The sequence below is a fragment of the Trifolium pratense genome, linkage group LG3 (genome assembly GCF_020283565.1).
Source record: "Trifolium pratense cultivar HEN17-A07 linkage group LG3, ARS_RC_1.1, whole genome shotgun sequence".
Lineage (NCBI taxonomy): Eukaryota > Viridiplantae > Streptophyta > Magnoliopsida > Fabales > Fabaceae > Trifolium > Trifolium pratense.
Window position 1 is genome coordinate 46615912 of NC_060061.1, and position 14915 is coordinate 46630826.

General features: G+C 35.0%; 3 protein-coding genes across 3 annotated transcripts; all 3 read left to right on the top strand.

Annotated features, from left to right (window-relative positions):
* The first annotated feature begins 1509 nt into the window (after positions 1–1509).
* LOC123915246 lies at positions 1510–3663 on the top strand. Its single transcript, XM_045966387.1, has one exon. It carries the CDS (start codon positions 1510–1512, stop codon positions 3661–3663), a length of 2154 nt encoding a protein of 717 aa, XP_045822343.1.
* Positions 3664–8057: 4394 nt separating this feature from the next.
* Positions 8058–10196, top strand: LOC123915247. The gene has a single exon (XM_045966388.1). The coding sequence runs from the start codon at positions 8058–8060 to the stop codon at positions 10194–10196; it is 2139 nt and encodes a 712-aa protein (XP_045822344.1).
* Positions 10197–13121: 2925 nt separating this feature from the next.
* LOC123915248 (protein MAIN-LIKE 2-like) lies at positions 13122–14654 on the top strand. The gene has a single exon (XM_045966389.1). The coding sequence runs from the start codon at positions 13122–13124 to the stop codon at positions 14652–14654; it is 1533 nt and encodes a 510-aa protein (XP_045822345.1).
* The last annotated feature ends 261 nt before the right edge of the window (positions 14655–14915 follow it).

The window sequence follows — 14915 nt, forward strand, 5'->3', positions numbered from 1 at the left end:
CATTTTGACAAATCCACCCTAATCATGTAGACATACAATTGACTTTAGACGTGTATAATCGATTTTGCCTCCAAAATTAATTTTAGCTAAAGCTATAAATTGTATCTTCTGAATTTATAATTTTTTTTTATAAAACATTAGCGTGCATAGGCATCACATGATAATTATGACATCTCAACTATGTTGGCACCCCATAATCATCACCTATCATTTGCAGCACCCTAATAAATTTATTAAAAAGAAAGAAAAAGAGACAAACTTGGGGGGACTAGACCAAAACCCAAGGAAACAATAATACAAGGAACCTACCACTACCTCATTAAAAACCTTTCCTGGAAAACCCCAAGGGATAAAACCAAGGATATGGAAAAAAGTGCAGTGGATTTAATGAAATCTAAAAGACGGAAGACCCATTAAATTACTAATATAATCTCCTTGAACACTCGGCGGAACATTGTCCCACCAGTAAAAACCATTAACATTAATGCCTAAAGCAGCCATTCTATCTGCACAACAGTTCCCTTCACGATAAATGTGAGTCGCTCTAAAATACATGGTTTTAGTCAACGTCAAACAATTGAACCATCTATTACGAAACTTCCAAGGGACAATGTGGGCGGACTTAAAAGCTAAATTAACCAATTGTGAAACGGATTCAATCCAAAGATTGTTCCACCCTTTCGAATGAGCGATCTCAATAGCATTCATAACATCTATAAGTTCAGCATGAAGGGCGTAAGAGTTTCCAATATTAATAGAAAACCCCCCAAGAAAAGTAGCAGTATAGTCTCTAAAAATATCCCCACAAGAAGCAAGACCGGGGCTACCCAACGTTGAACCATGTGTGTTGCATTTAACCCAATTATAAAGCGGAGGTTGCCACAATACTTCTTTGATGACAGGTGCTTTGGGATGATGGACATTGACATTAAAAACTTTCAAAATGATGAATTCCTGCATTGAAATGAAAGAAGCTTTTTTAGATAAATTCCCAGATAAAGAAACATTGGAGATAATTGAGTTGACTGCAGATCTCCGATAAATAGATTTTCCCTCAAATCTATGTTGGTTTCTGGATTTATAATTGATTTTACAAAAATTTATTTTTCAACTCACTTTTATATGACTATGGCCAAACCCCCAACATAAGTCGTTTTACATTCTAGTTATAACTCAAAATCAATTTTTCTTATTGCAATGCCAAAGAAGAATGAGAAGTAAAGGACTGGAATACCAAGCAACTAAAGAACAAAAAGACCAAATGGCCCCTTGTTTGGTCTGAGAATTTTCAATTTCAGATTACAAGGAAAGGTTACTTTGGGGTTTCACACATTCACCATTCTCCCTTCTTGTGCAAGGATGATTTTTGGTGCCAACGTACAAGAAGCCATTTTTGCTTAAAAAAGCTTCACCCTTGTTTGTTTAGCTTCAACCCCATCACAGTTTCACAGTAAAGATTTGAGCTTTTTGAAGAATAGTTTCATTCATACATACATACCCATCATCATCATGAATGAACCCATCATTGAGGTTAGGGAAGATTTCATGCTTTCACCAGCTGGTGACAGTAAACCAACTTTAAGAACAGCCCATTTTCTCAAACCTATTGCAAACACCATTGAAGAACCAGCTTATGAGTTTAACCCATTTTCATCATTTTCTTCTGTTTTTGACCCAAATCAATGGCCTCTGAAAATCCATTTCAATGGCTGGCGACACCAACACACCAAATGGCTTAGGTGGGTTGATCAACTTCAACTGAGATTTGAAACATTATGGAAGAAAGTTGGCATCTTTGAAGCTATAATGAACACCAAGTGTCGCATTATGAGGGATCAAAACTTGCTATTTGGGGTTGTTGAGAAGTGGTGTTGTGAAACAAATACCTTTGTATTTCCCTTTGGTGAGGCAACAATTACTTTGGAGGATGTTATGGTTTTGGGGGGTTACCCTATTCTTGGTGATCCTGTTTTCACTTCACTTGAAGACCGTGAAATGAGAGAGGTGGAAAAGAAATTGATCCTTGCAAGAAAGGAGCTTACTACTAATGAGAAAACAAGAGGTGATGCGAGAACATCATTGTGGATGGATATATTCATTGATAGAGGTAGTGAAATTGAACATGAAGCATTTCTTGTTACTTGGTTGTCATTTTTTGTTTTTCCTCATAAAAGAAATAATGTGAAAAGTTGTTTGTTTCCTATTGCTGTTCATCTTGCTAGAGGAAATCCTATTGCTTTAGCACCGGCTGTTTTGGCTAGCTTATATAAGGATTTAAGTTTTTTTAAGAAAACAATTGTTGATTTGTCAAAATATCCTGTTGGTGCTGATAGGTTTCCTTTAGAAGTTACTATTCTTCAATCACCCTTTTATTTGGTTCAAGTTTGGGTGTGGGAGAGGTTCAAAAATTTACAACCGCAACCCATGTTGATCAACTATGCAGACCCTTTATTGTTTAGGTGGAATAAGATTCAGGCCTTGAAAATTGAGAATGTTAAGTTGGCACTAGACTCAGCTATCGATGATTTTCTTTGGCGTCCGTATGTTAGATATTCTGATAAATATAGGATGTTTTATCCAAATGATGAAATTTGGGTACCATTTAAGAAAGATTTGGATAAAGAAATGTTATCATTTTTTACATGCTTGAGAGTATCAGAGCTTGTTGGATTTGACTCTATAGAGCAATATCTTCCACATAGAGTTGCAATGCAATTTGGAATTGATCAAGATGTTCCAGGTGTTGCGCCTATGGTCAATGAGACTAAAGAGATTGCTTGGAAAAACCACTGCAGATCCATATCTGATAAAAGTTTGTATTTTCCATCGAGATTTTTTGAGGCTGATGTTACAACCCGTTATTCAAGGTGGTGGAAGCAATCGGTATTAGGTCGCAGCGATTTTGTCAAGAAAATTGTGCAGCGGAAGAGAAGTGAAAGTTCAAGGAAACATAGAGCTCATGTAGGAAAAGCTAACAGAAGGGGTAATGATGTTGGTGTTCCACCTGGATTTCGTCCTCATCTTGTTGACACTCTTATTTTTGGAAGTTTTTGTGATGATGTTCCAGCTGAAATTTCTGCTAATGATTGTGTGAAAGCTGATGAAAATATTGGTGCTTCTTCCGTATTAGTTGAGGATTGTAAGCCTTTGTTGAAAGAGTACAAATGTGGTGGCATAATCAACCAAAGTTCTTCAGCGTCTTTAGAATGTTATAAAAAGATATTACCACAGAAAAGGACAACTTTAAAAGACAACATTGAACATTCAATAAGGGGCTTGGAGGAAGATTTTGAAAATGAAAACCAGAGAAAAGGTGCAAGATTGTCCAGTGACAGAATCTGTTTGTCTGAGACTCAAAGTGAAAATCAAAGCTTTTCTATCAGAGAAAAAGCCTCTTCAACAAACAAAGTTAGTGTTGCACAGTACGATCTTCAAGAAGAAGCTAAAGAAACTCTTGAAGAAAAAGAAAGAGAAGAAAGTGATCATGAAGTTTTGGTTTTGTTAAAAGAGCAATACTTGAAGAACCAAGAGGAACTCGGGCGTCTGGCAAGACAACAAGAAGAGATCTTACGGTTATTTGCTTTGAGAGAGAAGAGGGATGAAGAGTTGAGGCAACTCCTCACTAGTGTTCTAAAGAACCAACAACCACCATCATCTTCTTAAAATTTTATTTTGTTTATGAATTCTGTATGAAACTCATGACAGCGATGCTCTTTTCATACTCTCCATTTTGTTGATAACAAATGAAGGAGAAAGTAATATTAGTTTTAATGAGTACTATTGGAATAATATATAGTTTTATATTTTTATTAACTGTTATGCCTGTGTTATTATTTATCTATAAGTACTATTGGAATGCCTTTTTTCATTTTTATCATGATTTTCTGTTGTTCCCTAATAGTGCCTTTTTTCTCGTACAATCTGTGCTACATAATAGCTTTCATCGGTAATCATTAGTAAACGTGAAGGGACCGAAACTTGAGGCTGTTAAGCAGATCATGGAAATATTGAAGTCATTGAAGATATTGATTTTGCTATATGAAGATAATAATCTATAGTATCACTTCATCTGTTGACTTAAATATATGAAGAAAATCTAGAGTATCACTTATTCTGCCTTATTTGTTGTCCACTTTCTTTTCAGGATGCTAGTTAAGGGACGAGGAACTGAATTTGCTTGCCTTGGCCTTAGATTTCCACTGAAAATAGAAAAGGAATTTGTATATTTTGATCATTTGATAGCTGAAATGGGAAGAAATCTCCTAGACTTGTCTATATAAGTTTATTATCCTGCCAGTTTTTCAATTTTGGTTTCAAATATTGTTTGATAAAACTACTAAACAAATCTTTTTGGATTGTAGCTTAAGCCTTTATTGATGCTACCATAATGGTACTTCTAAAAGAATTTCTCCTTTAAATGTTGCTTGCCAGGTGTACTATAGTCTAGAGGCACTGTTTTTCAAGCCTACTTTGGTTAGTCTAGTGATATGCATTAGGTAAATGTGATTCTCCCAAGAAGTTTTTGACAGCAAAAACTAAGTGTGAGGCTAAAATAGTTAAAAGTTAAAACAACATAGCATGATTTTTTTGATCACGGATTTGTGGCTGAGGCCATATACAAAGTTATATCTTTTATCTTGTTGTAGCATGATGTAAATACAAGAAATGATTCAATTATTGTTTACTCTGAATGTGTAATATCTAGCAGCTGTCAAGTACATGATTTCCATTTGTGATTATTTCTAATACACTATGTAGTGTGTAGTGTACTGATACGGTTACTATTTTGAGAAAATGATATGCGCGCCTTTGCTATGACGTGTCGGTGCTACAAAGGTTGCCATGGTCTTGAATATGTGTATTTTGTTCCCCCTGGTTTGAAACCAGTAGGTGGTACAAACTTTGTAAAATCTTCTTATCACCTCTATATAGATTATAGATTCTTTCACACAGGAGAATGAAAACCAAATCATTTCTATAGAGACTGCAGTCTGCAGAAATGTCCTACCTACACAAGTTAGGCTTTGGGACAGAGGTGTGCAATGTCCCTCAACATGTGTTAGATGCACTTCTAGATAAGAAAATTGCTGCCATCTCATAGTAACATGCCCTGTGTCCCAAATGGTATGGGAGAAGCTTAACTTTTGGCCGAAAGTTGTGCCACTGCTGTCCATTCTGGTGGAATTCAATATGGTTTTTTTCAAGCTGCTGAAACAGCTTACTGCAGCAGAACAAAAACAAAGTCGTTAAAGCAAGAAATGAGCATCATTGGAATAAAAAAAAAATAAGGATGCGAGTCAAATTATCGAGCGAGCTGCCACTGTCATTCACAAATGGAGCTGGGCGCAAATAAACTCTGAAGAACAACTCGGACTCAGCTGAAAGTTTGTCTTTCTTGGTCCAACTGAAACCAAACTATTTAAAATGTAACATGGATTTCACACTATTCCAGCAGCATAATAACATGGATTTGGAGCCATTGTCAAAGACCATCAAGTCGGTTTTTCCCATGGCTCAGACAGCTTGGTCCACGAGTATGATGGAACAGCATGAAGGCGAGGCTTCTAGCCTTCTGTCAGCACTTAATAGGACGCAGGACTGGGAGGCTGACCACATCAAATTTGAGCCAGACTGCAAAAGTGCCACGGACGTAATTCACAGAAATAGAGGTGATCTGTCAGAGTTCAGTCTAATAATCTCTCTTTGTAAAAACATTTTATCTAACCATCAGAATTTTAAAGTGGTTTTGCTAGGAGGCAACCGAACATGGTGACTCGTCAATTAGCACGAGCCTCCATCTCATATGATAGTCCCAATTTGTTGTGCTAGGCAGGACTTGGTGTCTCACTCTCAACTTGAAGCAGAATTTTGATGCTGAAAACGCGTTCAATGTCTTATGCTTTCTCAATACGAGAAATTCCCACCACAAATGTCGTCTCTGCTCCCTTTAACGTGGGATGCCGCAACTGATTTTCATTTTCCCTTTAACATGAATCATAAAAGTTCATAAATTATTTACTATGTTATTACCAACAAAAGATATTTAGAGTTATTCACATAATTTGTTGCTGTTCATATTAACAAGAAATTCTTCAATGATTTTTTTCCCAAAATATACCCCTCTCCCTCTCTTATTTCCCGTAATACCCCCCTCTCAATTTTTTTTCCCGTAATACACCTCTGTCAGAAGACAAACTGGGTAGCACCATTTGAAATGGCGCCATTGCCCATGTGATAGCGTCATTCAGAATTGCTACATTGACTTCCCTGCTGCTTTTTCTGTCTCCTCTGCACCTGCTGTCTCCTTGACTGCTTTTCTCACATGTAGCCATTTGAAATGGCGCCATCTGACCAAGCATAGCACCATTCAGAATGGCGCCATCTCCCTTGTTGTTTTTTCCTGTCTGGTGCGCGTGTGAGGCTTGCATGCATGGGAGATTAAATTGGTTTGAATGCATGGGAGGGAGAGAAAGAAAATAGTTTTGTTTGAAATTTTTTAAATTTTATTTTATTTGATTTTATTTATTTGATGAACAAATATTCGATGAATAAATAAATTGTTTTTTTTTATTTGATGGAAAAAAATTTATTACAAGACGATTATATAAATAAATAATTAATTACAAACAAAACACTAAAATTCCTAAAAATGTCTACGATGGCCTCCGGTGCCACAAGGTGGAGGACCTGCATTCCTCGGATGTCCTCGTCCATATAATTCCTCTTCCGCATTTGTATGGACGATACTCTTATGACACTCGTCCGACACGTGTCGGATAGCTCATATCGGTGTCGGAAAAAATTCAATTTTTCCTTTAGTTTGACACTCATTTGATCGGTGTCCGACACCTGTAAGACACTCGTATGACACGTGTCGGACAAGTGTCCCAAAAATAATTATTTTTCTTTGCTTATACTCTCTTTAGGCACATACCAGACATATCTACAAGAGTTAAAGATGTGTAGAAACAATAATATTGATCAACGAGGGATCGAAGACATTACATTTTGATTACGATATTTTTAGTTTTTTCGATCGTAGATGGATAAATAAAGGTAAAATACTATCATATCTTGTTTTAAAACTTTTTTAAAAAAATAACTTGCTCAAATTAGATTTACATGTATATATTTTGATTCTTAATTTATATGTTTTATAAATATGTAGCGGTGTCGGTGTCCTATATTTTTTACATTAGCGGTGTCGTGGTGTCCGTGTCCGTGTCGTGTCGCGATGTCCGTGTCGGAGTCGGTGCTTCATAGCTGATTGGTCCTTTTAACCATCCATAGATCAGACTTCAAAAAAACAGGAGTAAAAAAAAAATCACATTATACAAATAAAAATAATGTTAATGATTACTTCATCCGGTCATTTTGATAACAAAACGTCAATTTTTTAGGTACATTGAATAATTAATGTATTTAGTCTATAATATAAATCAAATACATTAATTATTGAATGAATTTGAAAAGTCAAAAGTTTCTTGTAAAAATGATCGGACGGAGTTGGTCAGAACAATGAATAGGTAGTGAAAAATAATTTCAAATTTGAAGATATAACTTAGGAGATGCTTACCAAATTAAATTCTAAACAATAAAGTAATTACATTATCATATATTTGTTCACAAAAAAGTAATAACATTTCTGTAGACTGCAGAGCTATCTTTTATTAGTAATACTTTTACCAAACAAAAGTTCAAAGATAATCTGTATATTTTATAACATTATTCAAATGGACAAGAATAGAGAAAAGAGTAAATAAAAAGATAAACGGAATGGACAGGAATTGCCCCTTAACATTATTCAAATGGCCTATCGTCTTGTTTCAGAAATTACTAGCAGACAAGGGTAATTTGGGGTTTCTACACACATTCACCATTCTTCCTTCCAATTATGAATTTGCCTAAAACAGAATTTTTCCTCAAAATTTTTCTGAAGTTTCTTAAAGCAACAATTTTTTTGAAAAACATGCTTCATCCATGTTAGTTTAGCTTCAAACCCATCACAGTTTCACAGTAAAGATTTAAGCTTTTTGAAGAATAGTGTCAAACCCATTATGAATGAACAACCATTGGAAGATACCATCATGGAGGTGAAGGAAGATTTCATGCTTTCACCTGCTGGTGACAGTAAAGCAACTCTAAGAACAACCCATTTTCTCAAACCAATTGCAAACACCATTGAAGAACCACCTTTGAAGTTTAAAACATCATCGTCTTCTGTTTTTGACCCAAATGAATGGCCTTTGAAATTCCATTTCAATGGGTGGCGTGACTGGCGTCACAACCAAGAGAAATGGGTTTGTTGGGTTGAAGACCTTAAACCCAAATATGAATCAGTGTGGAAGAAAGCTGGAATCTTTGAAGCTATAATGAGTACTATGTGTCGCATAGTGAAAAATCAAGACTTGCTATATGGGATTGTGGAGAAATGGTGTTGTGAGACAAATACATTTGTGTTTCCATTTGGTGAGGCAACAATTACTTTGGAGGATGTTATGGTTTTGGGGGGTTATCCTATCATTGGTCATCCTATTTTCACAGAAGTTAAAGACCAAGAAATGAAAGAGGTAGAAGAGAAGCTCATCATTGCAAGACAGAAACCATGGCAGACTAAAAAATCTCACGCTACCACATCAATATGGATGGATATGTTCATTGATAAAGGTAGTAAAATTGAACATGAAGCATTTCTAGCAACTTGGTTATCAATTTTTGTTTTTCCTCATAAATACCATTTGGTGAAAAGTTGTTTGTTCCCTATTGCTGTTCATCTTGCTAGAGGAAATCCAATTGCTTTGGCACCAGCTGTTTTAGCTAGCATTTATAAGGATTTAACTTTGTTTAAGAAAACAATTGTTGATTTGTCAAAATATCATGTTAGTAGTGATAGATATCCTCTAGAAGTTACCCTTCCATCACCCTTTTACTTGGTTCAAATTTGGGTGTGGGAGAGGTTCAAAAACTTACAACCACAACCCATGTTGATCAACCATGGAGACCCTTTATTGTTTAGGTGGCATGAGGTTAGAGCCTTGAAAATAGACGATGTTAAGTTGACATTAGACTCGGCTATGGATGATTTTCTTTGGCGTCCGTATGTTAGGTTTGCTGATAACTGTGAGATGTTTTATCCAAATGATGAATTATTGGTACCATTTAAGAAAGATTTGGATAAACAATTGCTTTCATTTGTTATATGCTTGAGAGTTTCCGAGCTTGTTGGCTTTGAGTCTATAGAGCAATATCTTCCGCATAGAGTTGCTATGCAATTTGGAATGGATCAAGATGTTCCAAGTTCTGTGCCTAGAATCAATGAGACTAAATTCATTGCTTGGAAAAACTACTGCAGACCTGTACCTGGTCAAAATTTGTATTTTCCATCGCGATTTTTTGAGGCAGATGTAACCACTCGTTATGCAATGTGGTGGCCGCAACCGGTATTAGGTCATGGCGATTTTGTTAAGAACATTGTGAAGCGGAAGAGAAGTGCAAGTTCACGGAAACATAGACCTCTTGTAGGAAAAGCTAACCGAAGTGGTATTGATGTTGGTGTTCCACCTGGATTTCCTCCCCATCTTGTTGACCTTCTTAGTTTTGAAAATATTTGTTATGATTATCCTGCGGAAAAATCTTCTCATGATTCTGTGAAATCTGATGAAAATATTGATTCTCCTTCCATATCTGTTGAGGATTGTACACCTTTGACGAAATCTAAGAATTTAATCAACCAATTTCCTTCAGCCTCTTTAGCAGATTCAAAAATTTCAACAAGGAGTTTGGAGGAATATTTTGAAGATGCACATGGGAGAAAAGAAGCAACAATGTCTAGTGACAGAGTCTGTTTATCCCAGACTCAAGGTGAAAATAAAACCTGCAAAAGGTTTTTTGTCAGAAAAAAAATCTCTTCGTCCAACAATGAAAATGTTGTGCAACAAGATATTCAGTTTCACTCTGATATGGCTGCTCAATCAGAAACTAAAGAAAAAGTTGAAGAAAAAGGAAGTAAAGAAAGTGATCATGAAGTTGTGCTTTTGTTAAAAGAGCAATACTTGAAGAATCAAGAGGAACTCGCACGTTTAGCAAGACAACAGGAAGAGATGTTACGGATAATGGATATCAGGGAGAAGAGGGATGAAGAGTTGAGGCAACTGCTCACTAGTTTTCTAAGGAATCAACAACCACCATCTTCTTAAAAATTTATTTTGTTGTTAAAATCTCTTAATTACCAAACTCATGATGGTGATGCTCTTTTCATACCCTCCCTTTTGTGGATAACAAATGGAGGAGAAAGTAAAACTTGTTTAGATGAGTTATGATATATGTTTTTATTAACTGATAACATTATGTTATTATTTATCTATAAGTAGTATTGATATGGCTAACACATTTTGCTATGGGTAAACAATATATAATGAAGTGCAGAACATAAAAAAATATCATGAAGTGAATCTAATCTTCGCAATTTTGGAACCAAACGCAATGACTGAAATGAAACATAACTCTTTCCTAATTTCATGTATGTGTCAAAAAAAAAAGTTCATGTATATGACTGAAGTGAAGCATAACACTTGAGAAAACACAGAATGGATCCTATTCTGTCAATTTCTTTCTGTATCTCCTTCATTTATTTTTCATGATTTTCTGCTGTTCCGTTATTGTGTGTTTTCTCCTGTATAACCTGTGCAACAGAATAGCTTTCATTTGTAGTAACTAGTAGTAGGTGAGTAATATTGAAGGGACTGAACTTGAGTTTGTTATGCAGATCACTTCATCTGTTAACTAAAATATATTTAGGTGCATATTTTGCATTGGTGCTAACCAAGAACTCGTGCATTAGAAACTAAAGGATGATTCTGCATTATTTGTTTGCTTTATTTTCTGGTGCTAATGGATGTGGCATCGTCATGTTGGAAATGAAAGATGATAGGTAACTCCGCAGTATCACTTTCTTTTCAATCATTCTGTGACATGAGTGTTAGTTTTCGACGAGGAGCTGTTATGGAAGAACAAGAGTGCTAGTTTAGAGACAACAAAATGCATTTTTTTTGTTGTGGCCTAAGAATTTCTGGTTTAAATCTTGATTTACACCAGAGAAGAAAGCTTTTAACTATAAGGATGAACTTCATGTATTTATGGTTGATCAAATAGAAGTTTATGTACCTTAAGCCTTTATTGATACTATACTAAATTACTAATGCTAGTGCCTAGTGGTCAAAGAATTGCCAGAGGTACTAGAGGCAACAGTTTTTAAGCCTACTTTGGTTAAATAATTGATTGGCAATATCAATATGAGATGCATTAGGTAAAAGTGATTCTCCAAGAAGTCATTGACACCAAAAACTAAGCTTTCGTTTCAGAACTGCGGCTGTATTTGCTCTGAAATCGTGTCCATGCAGAAGCTACAATTTTCGGCTTCACAATTTCACGTCTCCAAAGTGTAGAGGGACGTGAGGAAATGCCTCCAAACGCTGTTCCAAAACATGCCAAGTGTGAGGCTAAAATCGTTAAAACAACATAGCATTATTTGTTTGATCAACGATTTAAGGGCTAAGGCCATTTTGAAATTTATATCTTTAATTCTTATTTTAGAATGATGTAAATGCAAGAAATGATTCAATTATTGTTGAACTTCTGAAGTTGATCAACATCATATCACAAATAGAACAAATTGAACTCCTGATATTAGTATCAGATCATAAAAATATAACTACTCAAAATAGTACAATATCGAACTACTAAAATTGAAATTGTCCTATGGAAGGAATTGAAAGTTTGAAGGCGAACGATGAAGAGAAAGAAGAAGATGAAGAATAGTTTGAGCAATTGCATAATGGTGCATATCAATTGTGTAAAAGGGGCAAGTTTAACATGCACAAGTGCAGAAAATCCTGGTTGTAACAATTTAATAGTTTGATTACGAGAATATTTTATATAAAATTACGGATTTAAACCCAAGTCACCATAATTTATCCTCCATAATTTTACACAGACACCACAACACCGATACGGCGACACCGCTATGTAAAAAATATAGGACACCGATACCGCTAGATATTTATAAAAAAATATAAATTGAGAGTCAAACTATATACATATAAATCTAAGTTGAGCAAATTATTTCTTGAAAAAAGTTTTAAAACAAGATATGATAATATTATATCTTTATTTATCGATCTACTATCGAAAAAATTAAAAATATTGTAATCAAAATGTATTGTCTTTAACACTTGTAAATATGTGTGATATGTGCCTAATGAGAATATAAGCAAAGAAAAAACATTTTTTTGAGACATTTGTCCGATACGTGTTGTACGAGTGGTTTACAGGTGTCGGACACCGATCAAAGGAGTGTTCAAGTAAAGGAAAAATTGAGTTTTTTGGACACCGATTTGAGATAACCGACATGTGTCGTACGAGTGTGTTATCCCATATTTTAGTCGAGCTAAAATATACCAAAAATCAGTATAAACAGAATATCATACGAGTGTCGGACACCGCAACACGCTTAATCAGGTGTCGGTGGCATGTATTTATGTGAGTATATTGAAGTTGGACCTTCTAATATATATAAAGTATTTAATTTTTTTTTTGGGTACAATAAAGTATTTAATTTTAGTCCTCAAAATAGGAACTAAAATGAATATTCCAACGGTTAATTTTAATTTCAATATATTTTATAGGCAATAAAACAAAACATTAAATCAAAGCAAAAAGTTAAATAAAGAAAATATTTTTAAACCATACTCTTATTATTATATGTAAAAAAATAGAGTATTTACAATATAGGGCTATATTTGGTAGATAAATGTGATAAATGCCCCATTTTCACCTTAAAAATTCTAGTAAATGGACAGAAATACCCTGCACAGTGCAAAAGCCAAAAAGGTATTTTGGGTTTTCCTCAATCCATCCACACAGTCACATTCCCCATTCTGTTTTTCCTTCATCTGCAAGAATGTTTTTGTCAAGTTGAATCCCTCAAAACATGTTACTACTATTTTTCACCTTCTCAAAATTTCACTAAAGTTGTCAAAGAAACCATTTTTTCATCCTTGTTAGTGTAGTTTAGTTTCAACATCTATCACTCACATTCTCATTTTGTACCTTTTCTCTTCTCCATGAATGAACAACCATTGAAAACCCTCATCGAGGTGAGGGAAGATTTCATGCTTTCACCAGCTGGTGATAGTGAACCAACACTCAGAACAGCCCATTTTCTCAAACCAATTGCAAATTCCATTCATGAATCAACTTTTAAGGTTAACCCATTTTCATCATCTTCTGTTTCTGGACTAAAGGAGAGACCTTTGACAACCCATTTTCATGGCTGGAGATACAACCAAGAGAAATGGTTCTATTGGGTTGATAAACTTAAACCAAAGTATGAAAATTTGTGGAGGAAAGCTAGAATCTTTCAAGCTATCATGAGTACTAAATGTTACATACATAAATATGTAAACTTGTTAATTGGGGTTGTCGATAATTGGTGTTCAGAGACAAATACATTTGTGTTTCCATTTGGTGAAGCAACTATCACTTTAGAGGATGTCATGGTTTTAGGAGGTTACCTTCTTGGTGATCCTGTTTTCACTTCACTTGAAGACCAAGAATTGAGAGAGGTGCAAAAGAAATTGATCCTTGCGAGACAGAAGCTGACAAATAGGAAACAAAGAAGTCAAAGAACATTAGCGTGGATGGATATTTTCATTGATAAAGGTAGTGAAATTGAACATGAAGCATTCCTTGCTACTTGGTTGTCAATGTTTGTATTTCCACATTTAAGTTTGGTGAAAAGTTGTTTGTTTCCTATTGCTATTCATCTTGCTAGAGGAAATCCTATTGCTTTAGCACCTGCAGTTTTAGCTAGCTTATATAAGGATTTAAGTTTTTTTAAGAAAACAATTGTTGATTTGTCAAAATATCCTATTGATGAAGTTACTATTCGGTCACCCTTTTATTTAGTTCAAATTTGGGTATGGGAGAGATTCAAAAATTTACAACCACAACCCATGTTGATCAACCATGGAGACCCTTTTTTACTTAGGTGGCATAAGGTTAGGTCCGTTCAAATTAAAATAGACAGTGTTAAATTGGCATTAGATTCTGCTGCCAATGATTTTCTTTGGCGTCCATATGTTAGATATTCTGATAAGTGTGAAATGTTTTATCCAAATGATGAAATTTGGATACCATTTAAGAAAGATTTGGTGGACGAACAATTGCTATCATTTGTTATATCCTTGAGAGTTTCTGAGCTTGTTGGATTTGACTCCATAGAGCAGTATTTGCCACCTAGAGTTTCTATGCAATTTGGTTTTGATCAGGATGTTCCAAGTTATGTCCCTAGGTTCAATGAGACTGAAGAGATTACTTGGAAAAACTACTGCAGGCCCATATATGATAAAAAATTGTATTTTCCATCAAGACTTTTTGAGGCAGATGTTACCTCCCGTTATTCAATGTGGTGGAAGCAATCGGTATTGGGTAGCAACGATTTTATTAAGAAAATTGTGCAGAGGAAGAGAAGTGCAAGTTCAAGGAAACATAGAGCTCATGTAGGAAATGCAAACAGAAGTGGTAATGATGTTGGTGTTCCACCTGGATTTCCTCCCAATCTTGTTGACTCTCTTACTTTTTGCAAAATTTTGTGATGATGGTTCAAAACCTAAAACTAGGAAGGTTGAAGAATTTTATGCTGATGTTCATCATGAAAATTCTGTTCCTGATTGTTCACAAATGACAAAACATAACACTGTTATTCCTTGCATATATGTTGAGGATTCTAACCATGTTTCAAAAGTTAACATTGAACTTTCATTAGGGAGTTTGGAGGAAGGTTTTAAAGATGCAAATGGGAGCAAAGAAGCTAAGATGTCTAGTGACAGAGTATGTTCATCTGAGAATAATGGAAA

Coding starts and splice junctions, on each gene's coding strand:
- LOC123915246 (XM_045966387.1), top strand. CDS start 1,510: ATGAATGAACCCATCATTGAGGTTAGGGAAGATTTCATGCTTTCACCA.
- LOC123915248 (XM_045966389.1), top strand. CDS start 13,122: ATGAATGAACAACCATTGAAAACCCTCATCGAGGTGAGGGAAGATTTC.
- LOC123915247 (XM_045966388.1), top strand. CDS start 8,058: ATGAATGAACAACCATTGGAAGATACCATCATGGAGGTGAAGGAAGAT.